This window comes from Lepisma saccharinum, chromosome 3 (genome assembly GCF_977018435.1).
Source record: "Lepisma saccharinum chromosome 3, izLepSacc3.1, whole genome shotgun sequence".
In the NCBI taxonomy this organism is placed as follows: domain Eukaryota; kingdom Metazoa; phylum Arthropoda; class Insecta; order Zygentoma; family Lepismatidae; genus Lepisma; species Lepisma saccharinum.
Window position 1 is genome coordinate 86848380 of NC_139231.1, and position 16360 is coordinate 86864739.

Below are 16360 nucleotides of genomic sequence, written 5' to 3' on the forward strand. Positions count from 1 at the left end.
GGAATTCTCTCTGATTGCATAATACAAGATAGCTCAATAGGTATCCTTTATCCGCAGGACCTCTCGCGTGCCTGTATTTTCATTTACTCCGGAGTCATTTCAAGAGTGGACTTCTCAAACTTGCCCTGAAGTACAACAAAAATCATAACTCTAGAATTGACATAGACAGATAAAATTGATTGTTTTCTTTGCTAAAGACAGGGCTTTTATTGGAGGTAAAATTTATGCATTGTGCCTCTCAATAATTAGTGTCAAAGGAAGAAGAAAGTTGAATATAAAAATAAAAATGCACATTAGGCATGCCCCTGTGCCCCCTCAATAAACCGAAGTGTACGAAAAATGTAGTATGTAGCGGTGGTACATTTCTCCAACTGTGCAAAGTTTTGTTGAAAACAGACTGACACTTCTTGACTAAAAAAATATATAATAATATATAAAGTGGCAGTGTTGCCAGCTTCTTGATAATGTCTGGAATTTCGCTTCTAGCGTCGGCATTACGGATACTGGATGGACAAAATTTTGAGGGAAGCACGACAAAACGCCACTCTATGAGGATGTGTAATGCATGTAACGCAACTTTGAAAAAAGATGGAAATTAAGGGGTTGGAAAATTTTGCTTAATTACGGAAAATTTAGGCTTTGGGCCTTTGCCTCTGCTTCCCCCTGGACCCTTAACCTTCAGTACGCCGCACGGTCTGACAAAAGTAAGCCCAGTGTCGCCGAGGCTTTGAGCGCGAAATTTGAATTTGTATACATAATGGAGAAAAATCATAATAACTCTGGCACTATGGGACCAATCTACTTCGGATAACTTTTGTTTTGCAGGTAATACATCGGTGCATGCAACCATGTAAAATTTGGATGCCCCAACCGTGGGGGAAGGGGGGGTGTTACGGGCGGGGGCTGCATCCCCCGAATTTCAATGAAAAACATAAACATGTGGAGTTTGCCCCCTCTTCTCCAGCTACTTTGGGGAGAAAACCAGAACTTTTGCTTTTTTTTTTTTTCTTCTTCTTCAAAGAATGGACCTTCCGCAACAGAATGAAACTTGATTCATGTTCGTGGGTGCAATACAATTTGAATAATAAGGCAAAACGTAAAACTCTAGCGAATTTTAGCCAATTTGCATATTATTCATAAAATTGTTATATAACTGACACTATGGGACCAATCTACTTCGGATAACTTTTGTTTTGCAGGTAGAACATCAGTGTATGCAACAAAGTAAAATTTGGATGCCCCAACCGCAGGGGGCTTAGGGGCAGGGGCTGCATCTCCCGAATTTCAATAAAAAAGCATGAAAATGTGGAGTTTGCCCCCTCTTCTCCAGCTACTTTGGGGAGAAAACCGGAACTTTCGATTTTTTTTTTAAAGAATGGACCTTCCGCAACAGAATAAAACTTGATTCATGTTCGTAGGTGCAATACAATTTGAATAATAAGGCAAGACGTAAAACTCTAGTGAATTTTAGCCAATTTGCATATTATTCATAAAATTGTTATAACTCTGACACTATGGGACCAATCTACTTCGGATAACTTTTGTTTTGCAGGTAGAACATTAGTGCATGCAACCATGTAAAATTTGGATGCCCCAACCATGGGGGGGGGGGGGGTTACGTGAGGGGGCTGCATCCCCGAATTTCAATGAAAAATCATAAAAATGTGGAGTTTGCCCCCTCTTCTCCAGCTACTTTGGAGAGAAAACCCGAACTTTTGCTTTTTTTCATTCGCACTTGCATCTTGTGTAGCTACTGTCAATCTATTTCTTCCCTGTTGACTCGGCTCTTTGTGGAAATATGTCCTTGTGAAAATATGTCCCGAAGGAAACGATTGTGCGTTAGGGAAATCGATGAACTGTTATATCATACGAACTGTTTTTCCTAACAGAGGAGGGAAGGAAGCCTTTGCAATCGTTTGTTTTTTGTCTACTTATGGATACTCTCACGCTTCTGGCGCCTCTGGCTATCGTCAAGCTTCATTGCATTTCTAACATAGAGGCGACAGAAAGCTGACACCGCCAAACCTCATCATATCCCCTCTCTCCTTGCCCCCCCCCCCCAACTTCAGCTGGATCACCAGGTCTAAACACAAAGAAGAATGTGTGCCTTATCAGTACTAAATCACAGCGTTGGAAGCTTGGAGGAAAACAGCATCGTAAATACCAAGCATTCATTGTGTCTGTCAACTGACCAGCGAACACGTGAGCCCAAAAAGGTGACATATTCCGAGAAAGAAGGGGGGGATTTGGAATTTTTGTAAACACGATTGCAAAACATGTTCCGAACGAACTGTCAGTGTTTCAACCTCAATATACAAATATAAGTGTGGCAAACCCTCGATAATTGTATCTAAAGCTGTTAGTTGAATATATGTGCAACAGCGGCTACAAGGGACATACTTTTTTCGTTGCGGCGGGGGACTAAGGGTTAATTGCCAGATGTTACTTAAAATGTACCTTTTTACTCATTCTTACATTTAGAATTTAAAATGTTTAAATAGAAGCAGCAGTCAGAGCGCTGCCATCGGCAAGATTCGGTTAAAAGGCCCGCCCGGCTGGCGAGTAAGAAAAACTGTAAGCCTGGAGATTGACCTGTCAAGCATCAAAAGCCCACGGGTAACTGGCAGGCCTTGCAAGACCCAGCTCATTTATCTGCAGTGAAAGCTCATTCCGGTTTCTCGCCGTCTCCAGATACACGAGTCATGCAGTCAATGTTTCCAACTAGTAGATTCTAAACTGTTCAAGGAGCACTTGAAATGTTCATCACATTTATTAATTTCAATTTGCAGAGATTTGTTCCATGGTAGAAAGCATTTATATCACTCACACCCAGTGGCTGAGATTGGGTTCCAAAACTAGGGGGGCAAGGACAGTTTAATTTCCCTTGGTACATACGGTTAACATGGTGTGGGGGCAAAAGTTGCAAAAAGTGAGTTGGGCACTGCCCACTCTCACTCCCCCCCCCCTCAATCGCTGCCACAGCTGACACCTGTAAATGAGTACAAACCAAGTTTTGCAAAAAGTGCTATCATAAATATTTTGGAACATTGTGTGACTGGTGGCTGCTCTACACACATTTTTTTCTTCTTGGGGGAAGGGGAGCTTCCTATGGCACAGTGGTAGCGTCGTCGCCTTGTAATCAAGGAGTCTTGGGTTTGATACCCGATGGAGGCACATAATGGTTCAGATCCCACTTTAAACTGTAGGTCCAGTCACAATTAGCCTTACTGTGCATAAGTGAAGTTAAAATACCAAATCAATCAAAGCAATTCAACTATTTTTCGAAGAACTTGGAATGAAAACTGTTGCTACAAATTTTCTCTCGGGTGTAATTTTGCCAATTCAATATCCGAATTAGTGGCTCAAGAAATCCCCTAACCCCTTTCCTTTTTGAAAACTGGTACTGTTCGTGACTTGCTTAATGTTATTATCCCCTGTACGGCACAAAGATAGTTTCCTTTATTCTTGTAAATTACATTCTGAAGGGAATTTTATACTCAATATACGTGTAATGTAGTACTTTTTCAACCATTACATTTATGATATCATGTCATGCTGAACAGTAAAGCTCCATAAAATAGCACATGAAATCATAATTTACATTACAAAAGGTTTTTGCAAATTGCCATCTATTTCAACAAATTGTCGATCGCTCACATTGTTGCGAGTTATCTAGTTCTACAGACAACATTGATAGTAACACGATGTGAAATATAATTGTTAACTTGTATCTTCAGACAGGTGCAAATAGATGGCAATGCTATTTACACATTTCAACAAAAGACGTAAATATGAAACTGAGAGAAGATCAGAAAAGTGACATAAAATGACCAAAACACAAACCTATTTAAAGACCTTCAAAACAAATTTGAAAAATATGTGGTAGTCGGTTTGACATAATAATGAAACCAATTTGATAAGTTACAAAATCAAGCAGTTATACAACCTCAAGGCCCATACGACTAGTATAAATTCAAATGTCTCTATGCGTAGTGAAATGTAATGGCAGTTTGCAACATTGACCGTGCTACTCGCGTCTGACTGCAGGAACTACATCGAGTCTCATGTGACTTCTTAGTACATGGGTAAAGAGAAAAAACTGGCAGGCATAGAGGCCTGTGAATTCTTGTTCGGGGAAGCTCATTTGCGCACCTGGCTTGATATGCATGTTGCATATTATTGTGGGTTTCTTCCGGGTATCATGCAGGCATCTGGCAGCAGTTGAGGAGTTACAGCGTTAGTAACATAAGGGAAACATATGCTTTTCCGAATGGCGCTTCTTAATAACAGTAACAATGGATGTAATTTTGTAATTAAAGTATTTTATACCCTTAGGTGTAAACTAATGAACAAAAAAGACAGAACTGAAATATAGTGTACAGTTTTCAAGAAATCGCACGTTAAGTGCTGCAGTGTGCTAACACGTGGTCAAAGGGAACTTTTGACAATTGGGTCCTTGCCCCTGCATTTCCCTGAATCCTTGTCAGACGTTGCTTATTCATTCTTGCTTGTAGAATTTAATTTTTTCTAAAATATGCAGTAGTTTTGAAGTTATAGACACTTTTAGATTTCTATCCCATAATAATATGGTGGTAATGAAGGGAAACAAAGGACTTTTTCAAACTTCGCTTGTTAATACTAGTAACAATGGATATATTGTTTTGTAATTCAATTATAACATACCTTCATAGGTTTACTACAATTAAAAAAAGACAGAACTGAAATATAGTGTATAGTTTTCAAGAAATGGCACGTCAATTGTGCTGGTCGAAATATCAATCATCCAGCGTTAAGAATACACATGTGGCGGTAGAAATTTCGACCATCAGGTGGCTAAAAGTTAATATACAGGGTGGCTCAATAAGTCACTTAACACCCCCAGTACAAGGCCACTGCAGCATGGGACGTGAAAATGGCGATGACCAATCGTTATCAGGCCAAGGGGGAACCACATTGACGTCACCGCATGGTCGCCAGCCATCTTGATGCCCGCCATCTTGAATTCAACTTCAGAAATTTAAATGGGAATGGGGTCGTGTGACATATCAAAATGGGCTAGAATTTCACCAGGAAAACAACTGTGACATTTCTTTTCACCTAACTTTCATTGTTGCAGAGTTAACTATACCACAAAGTTATGGCTCAATAAGTCACTTAACACCCCCAGTACAAGGCCACTGCGGCATGGGACGTGAAAATGGCGATGACCAATCGTTATCAGGCCAAGGGGGAACCACATTGACGTCACCCGCATGGTCGCCAGCCATCTTGATGTCCGCCATCTTGAATTCAACTTCAGAAATTTAAATGGGAAGGGGGTCGTGCGACATATCAAAATGGGCTAGAATTCCACCAGGAAAACAACTCTGACATTTCTTTTCACCTAACTTTAATTGTTGCAGAGTTAACAATACCACACAGTTATAACACATGCTCAATATGATGTCCCTCTTGCGCAACACGCACGTGTAATCGTCTCTCCCATGACCTTACCACATTCTGAAGAACCTCAGGAGTTATTGCAGTACAGGCATCCACAATGCGTGTGCGCAAGTGGGCCAGATCCCTGATTTTCGTAGCATACACCATGGCTTTCAGGTGTCCCCAGAGGTAAAAGTCCAATGGTGTCAAATCAGGTGAGCGTGCAGGCCATTCCACAGTCCCTCGGCGACCAATCCAGTGGTGAGGGAATTGATGATCCAGGTACTGACGGACTATCATCCTATAGTGCGGTGGAGCACCATCTTGCTGGAACCATTCAGGATAGCTCCCATCCTCGGACAGTAAGGATGGTAAGATCTGCTCCCGTAGCAGAAGCAAGTAGCCCTCTGCATTTAAGTTGCCCTCAATGAAAAATGGACCAACAAGTCGGGAACCCCAAGTACCACACCACACTATTAGCTTCCCGCCTCCCGTCACCTTGCTGGGATCTGTCCAATGTGGATTTTCGGGTGACCAGTACCGCAGATTTTGCTTATTCACCTCTCCCGACACATAAAAATTAGCCTCATCACTGAACAGAATCTTGCTACCGACGGCAGGGTCACGTTGCAGTTGTGCTATAGCCCACTCACAAAACTGCAAAACGCCTGTCTGGATCGTCCTCACTAAGGTGCTGCTGCAGCTGTATCTTATACGGATGCCAGTGGTGGTCACGTACAATCCTTTGAATTGAACCCCTGCTGACACCGCTTTCCAGCGCCAGTCAAATGCAAATGATGCCAACACCGCTACAGCAGTACCCTCATCCGTGGCTGTTTTCGGACGTCCATGTCGCGGCTTGTCATCCACAGATCCAGTATCTTGAAACTTTGCCAGCAACTGGCTGACGACCACATGTGACACCAGTTGCCTTGCAGGATTGCGGTTATTGAAGTCTGCGGCAATGTCACGCGTACTTCTCTCCCCTGACATCAATATGATGGCAATCCGTTCCTCACGTGTTAGTGGCATTTTCGTTCAGATCAGTGAAAAAGGAAATATGCTACTCTTGACACGATCAATTCACATCATCACTCTTTTAAACTTTTATGTAAAGACAAAACACAATCGTAATTCCCATGCCAACAAATACTACAAGATATGTACATACCGGTAAGTCAATATCCGGACATTTTCAGTGATTGGTCTAACAATAAATACCACATAATCACATACTAACGATTATTTGAACAATAAACATTTAAGCAATAAGGAAAGGACGTGTCACTCTCCCATGTGGAAATCGCCTTTAAATTTAAAGTTAGGTGTAAACAAATGTCACAGTTGTTTTCCTGGTGAAATTCTAGCCCATTTTGATATGTCGCACGACCCCATTCCCATTTCAATTTCTGAAGTTGAATTCAAGATGGCAGGCATCAAGATGGCTGGCGACCATGCGGGTGACGTCAATGTGGTTCCCCCTTGGCCTGATAACGATTGGTCATCGCCATTTTCACGTTCCATGCCGCAGTGGCGTTGTACTGGGGGTGTTAAGTGACTTATTGAGCCACCCTGTATAATAACACATGTATTAAGGTGTCATGTACTCTAAATTGAAGCTTGGCTGTGGCAATATACAGTAAACTTCAGCCAAAAATGGCAGACACCTTTGCAATTTTGCAAAAAATCAGATCTGTGACAAAATTCAGAGATTGCTCTCTGACAACAACATATATATTTACAATTAACATGTATAGGTAATCTAGAAAGTAGTTTTGTCATTAAACTTACAATGAGTATAGTATATATAGTTTTGACCTTTGTGCATGAAACTTACAAGAGCATTATACTATAATTTGACAGGAGCATTATACAGGGTAAGTCAAAATGATGGACCAGATTACAGAAATTTATTCTGTGAAATCTAATAAACATATGTTATTGTGAGACATGTGCTTCGAAAGGTTACTTTCAAAGTTTAGTTTCCATGCAGTGTTTCCACTTTCTACCGCTAGGAGTCAGCAGCGAGCAGGAAATTGGCATTGACTGGAGAACAGAGATCTTTCTTTCTGTGTGCTTGATTATCATGTGAACAAGTCTGTGATTAGTGTGCAACAGCATTTCCTTACCAAATATCGGAGAGAAACACCTACAGGGAAGGCTATTCGTAAGTGGTATGAATATTTCAGAGATTCGGGCTGCATCTGTAAACGAAAATCAACTGGCCGTCGGTCGACTGGGGAAGAGACAGTGGAACGAGTGTGCACATGTTTCGTGCCCACAGAAGTCCACCTACCAGGCAGCGAGAGAACTTCAACATCCACAGAACACTGCCTGGCGGATTCTGCAGAAACATTTACAAATGGAACCCTACCGCTTGCAACTAGTTCAAGCCTTAAAAGACACTGATTATGCTTTGCGTGTGTCCTTCTGTGATGATTTCCTCGCATTAATGGAAATGGATGGGTTCTCTGAGAGGTTAATTTACAGTGATGAAGCAACTTTTCATCTTTCAGGGAAAGTGAATAGACACAAGGTAAGGATTTGGGGAACTGCTAACACCCATGACTTTGTGGAACACGAACGTGATTCTCCCAAAGTGAATGCCTTTTGTGCCATTTCCCATGAAAAGATTTATGGCCCCTTTTTCTTCCACGAATGTACTGTGACAGGACTTATTTTCCTTGATATGCTGCAACTATGCGTTGAACGTACTGTGCCAGGACTTGTTTTCCTTGATATGCTGCAACTATGCGTCCTTCCACAGCTTGCAGAGGATAGCACAGATTTCATTATCCAATTGGATGGTGCCCTTGCGCATTACCATGGCAGCTTTCGGGACCATCTCAATGGGGCAATGGAACAACGTTCAATAGGCCGTGCATCTCCGGAGGATCGACCTCTCCTCGTTCCCCCAACTTGACCCCATGTGATTTCTTCATGTGGGGTTTTGTCAAGGATCATGTTTACGTACCACCACTTCCACCAACATTGGATGACCTGCGTGCCCGCATCACAGCAGCCATTGCTGATATTGACCGCAACATGCTACTCAAGGTTTGGCAGGAGATAGACTATCGGCTTGATGTGTACCGTGTTACGCGAGGTGCTCACATAGAACACTTGTGATTTGTTTGAAAAAAACTTCGACAATTTACCTTTCTTAGCACATGTCTCACAATAACATTTGTTTATTATATTTCACAGAATAAATGTCTGATATCGGGTCCAACATTTTGACTTACCCTGTACTATAATTTTACAATAAAATTATCAAAATATGATGCATGATTTAGAATGGATGGGCAGAGAGCGATAAGTCATCCATCTACAGAGCATTCCCTGACATTTGCTACGAGACTCGGTGGTAAGCAGCCCGGTGTCAGCGCTTGTCTTTCCCGGTGAACAGGGTCCGTGACAGTCGCACGCTACAGTCTGTTTTAATTGCTCTCCCTGCCTTCGTTCTCTTTCTGTTTACATTTCAGACTGACGCCAGTATAATCCTCCCTTGGAAGTTGTGTTGTGTCGTGTCTGTGTGTTGAAGATTGTGGCTTAATACGGCACCACAAAAGTATACATTACAACAAAGGATTTATCTTGTCGAGTGTTACTTCGGAAAGAGGAATTGTGGAGAAGTACGACGACGTTTTGCAATGAAATTTCCTGGTGTTCCCGTTCCACATAGGACCACTATATTAAACCTCATAAAAAAGTTTAGAGTAACAGGGTCAGTTCTGAATAAAAGTGGAAAGAAAGATGGGGAAATCTAAAAAATAAAATATACAAAGACAATCCACACACCATCCGTGAGTTAAAAGAGAGTAGGCCTATTGTACAAGAAATCGGGAGAATTACAGTAGACGAACTTGCAAGTGTAAATGCCAATTTCCTTCATAGATGCCAGGAATGTGTTGCAGCAGAGGGACTTCATTTTCAACACCTTCTGTAGTCAAGGTTAGTACACAATATGAAAACTGTAATTTTAATAGCCGACTCTAGTGACGGACCTGTTCAACGGGAAAGACAAGCACTGATGCCGGGCCGCTTGCTGCAGAGTCTCGTAGCAAATGTCACGGAATGCTCTGTATTTAGTGGCCATGATAACTGTTGTAAAAATAGAATCATTTACGTAAACTTATTTCTGCAGCAAGAAAACTTGCGAGCAAAATAAGACATTGTGTTTCAAGATGGTGGATGAAAAACTGATTTTTCACATGTTGCAGGCTCCATGCTTTGCTTTACATTGTCGGAAGAAAAGGAATTAAACTGAGTCATTTTAGAGATTTCATTGGTCTGCAATTTTGCAGTAAAAGTTTTGAAATAAAATTTCATGGCTTAGGAGAGGAGTGGTGGTAAAATCGCAAACCTTGTATTTATGATAAAGCTTTTGAGTTGCAATTTTTATAGCTGCAAGATACTTTAAGGATAGGTCTCGCATTGTATTTGAGAAAAATTAGTCATCATGCTTAAAGATAGTAGACGACAGACTGGTTTAACATGTCTTTTGGGATATAATATTACGGGCATAGTGAATAAATATTAGAATATTCAGACATATGCCTATAATGAGGCCTATTAATTATTAGTTATACGGAAACTGTGTGAAATTGTTTTACAGGGGTGCGTGATCTATAAGCTCAACAAATGTCATATATTCTTTTAAAAATTCTTTGAAATACTGGATAAGCAATTCAAAAGTATGCTGACCACTGAAAGAAAATCAGCAAACTGTTGCTGCGGACACATGCTCTGCGTAATTGATGCAAATAAAATCCCACGCACTTGGAAAAGGATACTAGACCCCAGTGGAAGGCTTTCTGCTACCCCTAAAATCTCCAAATGAACTGCTCCTTCCCTTCACCCCCACTCCCAGTCACCCCTCATTTGGGGATATAAAGTTATTTTAAGGCTACCTACTCCTATAAGTGTATGCTAGCATAAAACAACTAATATCTAAAACATAAGTATGGAACCAGCTTTCTGATAGATCGAACTATTGGAATACGTCAATTAACTTTTGAAACTTCATGAACTTCTTTCGATATAAAGGTAAAAAGGTAAATTGTTCCCCCTAGCACCATGCCATGAAGGTGTATAGGGGGTGATGTGATCAGCACCATGCCCCTGACCACCTTTACCTTCAAGGTTTCCCCCAGGTAGCCATGTCATTCAATGCTGTGTGGGCACCGGGGCCGCTTCCGTTAGAAAAGTTCCCGGATTTGAACCGGCCGGGGATCGAACCCGGGACCTTTAGCATGATAGCCAGACGCGTTACCGACTGAGCCACCGCAGACACCACTTCTTTCGATATACTTGTTTTTGGGTACACCTTACAGTGTGATTAGAATTCTTGGCTGTCCCATCTGTTATATTTTTTTAAAGTATTTGCATCTTAGTGATTGTCCACCAATCGTTTATTTAAGAGTAATTTTATAATGGCTATATGCAAGGGTAGGACACCCAAGATGGCGCCGAGTGATAATGACGATCCTATTACAGAGGCAACTAAAATAAGGATAACATATAAGAGTAAATGTTCAAAGTGTAAGAAATGGTGTTCTGTGCGACTCATGTGACAAGTGGATACATTTTAAATGTGGAGATGTAATCAATGAAAAGGAAATAGACAATAATGATGAATGGTTCTGTCCGGAGTATGTGATAAAGGGAGGAAACACTACAGTGGATACAGACGATGATGAACGTGCAACACTACTTAGTATTGTGAATTTACTTCAAACTGATGTTGAAGAACTGAAGAAAGAAAATCAAATTTTGAAGAACAGACTTGAAATCGTTGAAAAAGAAGAAATGACCATCCAGCGGTCTGAAGTGGTAAGAAATCCAAAGAGAGTAAGTAACTGCAAGAATTCAACAATTTCAGTTCAAAATAGATACTCGATACTTCAAGACCCTGATATAGACAATTTCCTTGTGAAAAGTGTCCCAGACAGGAACATTAAGATTAGAGAAAACACTAATAATGTAAATAAAAGTCAAAACAAGCACTGACAAGACCTAATATATGGTGTTAGATATTATGTGAGTTTGCACCTGGCAATATTGTTTACTCTGTATTCTGGGCAATAGCCTGTGCAGTACTTTGTTTGTTCTATGCTGTGTTATACTACTGTCATCCCGGGCAGAAAAAGTATGAAGGTTGTCATGTTTTTTACTGTGTTGTGTACATGTTCTTGCAAATATAGTCAAAAGGATATTAGCAGCGAGTCTTTTATTTCTCGATCCAACATATGGCGATAGTCATGGAAGATGGATGGCCGAAAGAATAAAACACAATCTTAGTGAGGTGTCTGTAAGTAGCCTTATCAAACCGGGTGTCAAAATTCAACATATTTTGGGTGATGTGCATATTGAAGATAATAGTGACAACTGTGTGGTACTGATAGCTGGTACAAATAATGTGGCGTGCAACGAAAGCCAAGATTTGATTGATACACTAGATATGAATCTAACAAATCTAAAAAGTAGTAAAGTGATTGTAATGAACTTGCCAACAAGACATGACCTAATTCTGGAATCATGTGTAAACAAATGCATACAAGTGACAAACAAGAAGATAAATATCCTATGCAAAAAATATCAAAATGTACACATGGTAGATATAAGTAAATTAGATAGGAGTGGTTTTACGAAGCATGGTATGCATCTAAATCAATTAGGGAAAGCAAAGGTAGCTGATATAATAAGTGTAGTTATCAGGGATAATTTTATGTCATTTCAAAATTCAAACCCCATTAAATTAATTTGGAAATCCTCAAATGAACAGGGAAACTCATAACTCCACCTGATCACACTGAAACTGTGATGTACAATATAGGTCAGGTGGATCATTGTACACCTGATATCAATGTGCCTATTTGTCAAAATAGAAACTGTGTAAATGTGTTTCAGTCATCACTACCATTTACACAAAGCACGTTATCTATACCACAATGCAATAGTACTTCTATTATGTTACTTCACCTAAACATAAGATCTCTTAGAAATAAGTAAGATGAGTTAGAAATAATAATTGGGGAAGTAAAAAAGCAGCATTTTAAGTATTAATGAACACTGGCTACGGGATGAAGAATTACAAATGTATGTACCACCAGGTTTTAGGCTTATGACTGGTTACTGTAGATCGAGCATGATTCATGGAGGGGTATCATTATATATCAATGAAAATTTAGATATTAGTTTCTCAGCTTTAGATGTCAGTCTCTTTTGTGTAGAATGGTGTTTCGAAGTTGCTGAGGTTCTATTACCATATTTAAGAATAATTGTCATCTCCATTTATTGAGCACCCGAAAGCAGTATAGATTTTTTTATTGAGCACTTACAAAACCTTATCTCACACATTGATAAAGAATTTAGTAAACACAAAATAATAATTCTTGGAGACATTAATATTGATATCCGACATGTCAGCCCTAAGCAATTATACCTTCTGAATATGCTAAGATCACTCGACTATTGTTGTGCAAATGATAAACCAACAAGACTAGACTCATGTTTAGACAACATTTTAACGAATTTAGATAAATCTAGTTATGAAATTGTGATATTTAATACATTTTACTTATCAGATCATAAAGGCCTGTGGTTGAAAGTAAATACGGATAGGCCTCTGAACAATGCACATACCCAGATCAAGTCTACTAGGTTAATTAATGACAGATTGAATACACTGAGAAATGAACTAAAAGAAATTGATTGGTTTTACTTAATTACTTCTTATGCAAATGTGGACAAAGCTTTCGACAATTTTATCAACACTATTTCCAAAATATACAATGACTGCTGCCCCAGAGTCCTTAAGAAAAAAAAACAATTAAGGCAAAACGAAAACAAAGCACATAGGTGAATGGTACACTCCTCAATTAAAAACACAGCTTATGATGTATTACTATGGATATAAAAGTAATAACGTGGATAAGGCTAGATATCTGAAAATTAAGAGCATTTACAAGTCAAAAATAAAAGAAGCCAAACTTACCGCAAACGATCACTTCATTAATAATTCCAATAATAAATGTAAGGCAGCTTGGGATATTATTAAAACTGAGCTAGGCAAAGTGAAGTACAAACCAAATGAGAATATCTCAAATTACCAAAGACGAATTTAATTACTTCTTTGTCAAGTCTGGTAACAGTGATCCCACAAAGATCAATGCTGCTAAACATTGTATTCACGGTGATGTAAGTGGTGCACCAATATCACATGACAATAGTAGTAATCTTCCTAGATTCAGATGGTATGAAGTTAAACCAATGGATATTATTAAAGCAACACAAAAATTAAAATCTGAGGATTTCTATGGTTTATCAAACTTTGTTATAAAAAGAATTATTGATCTTATGCAGTACCCAATTACTACTCTTATTAATTGGATGTTTGACAGTGGGTGTTTTCCTACATGTCTCAAAGTCTCAGTTGTTCCAATACATAAAAAGGGAGATAAGTCCAATCCAAGTAATTACCGTCCAATATCACTTGTGCCTATTCTATCAAAAATTATAGAACACTGAATACAAAATCAGCTAGATAAGTATTTTTCAAATAATAATTTATTCACAAATGCTCAGTATGGTTTTAGAGATCATTCATCTACCACAAAAGAAAATGAAAGCATTGTCGCAACAGTACTGGATGCTTTTGAATCTAAACTTTCCATGAGTGCAACGCTTATTGACTTAAGTAAGGCTTTTGATTCAGTTTCACACCAAATGCTAATAAAAAAGGTACGCTCTTATGGTATCCTAGAAGCTGAACTCTCTCTCATAAAATCGTATCTATCAAATAGACTGCAGAGGGTCAGTATAAACAGTAAACAATCAGATCTCCTAAATATTGAAAGCGGAGTTCCCCAAGGTTCTGTTCTTGGTCCTTTCCTTTTTAACATTTATGTAAATGATCTACCCAGCTTCATACCCCATAAAACAGTTTTGTATGCAGACGATACTACTTTCCTCACAATTGGTAATAATAAATGCATACTTGAAGGACTGGACAAAGAAGTAGAAGACAGTAAAGCTTCTGGTCTATATCTAGAATCAAAATTATCGTGAGATGTGTGAACAAACAAATTATGCTGCAAACTGGCCAGAGCCATCTTCTTATTACATAAACTTAGATCCTGCGTAAGTGAAAATTTATTGGTACAATTTTATTATGCATTTTTTCATACCCATTTAACATATGGGGTTTTATTATGGGGTAACTCATCAAATGCTGGCAATGTATTCATTTGGCAGAAAAAAGCAGTAAAAAATATGGCTGGAATTGTCAACCAATCTGTTTCATGCAAACCTCTTTTCAAGCAATATAAAATAATGACTGTTCCATGCCTATACATATTTCGCTGCGGTAAATGTTTACTATCCTTCGGACACTTATAACTTCTGAGTTTAGTCAATTTTTGACATTTGAACTTACCTATCTGCTTCGAGGATCATTTTTTAACGTGTATTCACGTTTTCTTGATCAATTTTTTTTTTTAAAAAAAAGTGTTTTTGTAACTGAAGAACGTACGTTTCCGCAAATGGTTTGTGGGGCTATGTGTCAATGGTTCGTGGGGCTAAGCGAGAATGGTGTGTGGGGCTATGCGAGAATGGTGTGTGGGGCTACGCATATTTTTTTCGAAACCAATTTTTAACTATTGTAACCTATTGTGACCCTACCTAACCTAAACTTACCAGAAATAGTTCGTGGGGCTATGCGTCAATGGTTGAATTTCCGCTATGAAACATTCCCACATCACACAAAACACCTTCCAGATGTTAGACAATACTAGAGGAACTTATTACAGTAAATAGTTTCTTCTGTAGAAATGAAGAAATCTGTCCGAAGTATAGTAAACTAGTACCAACTCTTCAACCAGCTGCCAGGGACAGCTCACTGTGCACCTCTTGAAAAATTTAGAAGGGTGCTATAGGACTGGCTAAGAGAAAAGGTCTACTCAATAGAGGATTTAAATTGTCCTGTCCTCCTTATACTCACCCTATATATTTATTATTTATGTAGGCTTGTTTAAGCTATTCTGGTAGAGTGTTTTATATTTAGATATATATATGGTATTCTTGTATCATGACTTATATTTCTATGTTTATACTATTCTTGTTTTGTCTTATATTTGTATGTTTATATTATTCTTGTATTATGTCTTATATTTGTATGTTTATATTATTCTTGTATTATGTCTTATTTGTATGTTTATACTATTCTTGTATTATGTTTTATATTAGTACCAATGACTACATCTATTGCATTATTCTAATGCTTCATGATGAATAAACATATTGATATTGGTACGATCTTGTCCTAATATACGTGGTTTCATTTCGACCGTAAAATAAACACAATACATTAGTGCAAGAGAGGGCTTTGTTTTCCACAAAGGCAGACTCACATTTATATAACGACATTATAATAAATTACAACTTCGTCTGTTTAGCAGAACTTCTCCTTCAATCCCAATAAACAAACAGATAAACATCCGGTACTCAGGAGTTGGATTCTTCTACTTTGTACATGTAATCATGAAAATATTATTCCTTGTGCAACGTTTTAAGGAGCATTGTCCACCCCAAAAACAAACATATATAATTTTCGACAGGATGACATAGATTTACCTGTAGTATCTTCTTCCATCACTTCCTCATTACTTTTCACACTCGCCATATTTGCTTCCCTTTTCCAGACTTTGGCAGGAACTGGCACACTGGTACTTGTAGCCAAAGGACAAAATTTCCCTTTTCCGATCAATTTTTCCCTTCGTAATATGAAATTAACAAATTAATTCCTTCATATGTAATTTAATAAATAATAATGTATCTTATATATTAAGTAATTTATTTTTGTTTTAATAACATATATATGTAAATCATATAATTATATAGATGAATATTACTCCGGCAGTTTTTCTTTATACAGCAT

General features: G+C 38.7%; 1 protein-coding gene across 3 annotated transcripts in view; it reads right to left on the reverse strand.

Moving 5' to 3' along the window:
- Nucleotides 1-16146, reverse strand: part of LOC145985217 (uncharacterized) — an 86883-nt gene extending 70737 nt beyond the window's left edge. For all 3 annotated transcript variants that reach the window (XM_083118968.1, XM_083118967.1, XM_083118966.1), the window contains exon 1: nucleotides 16057-16146. In XM_083118968.1, coding sequence (XP_082975094.1) covers nucleotides 16057-16105 — 49 coding nt within the window. In that variant the 5' untranslated portion in view covers nucleotides 16106-16146. The remainder of the gene's footprint in view (nucleotides 1-16056) is intronic.
- Nucleotides 16147-16360: the final 214 nt, after the last annotated feature.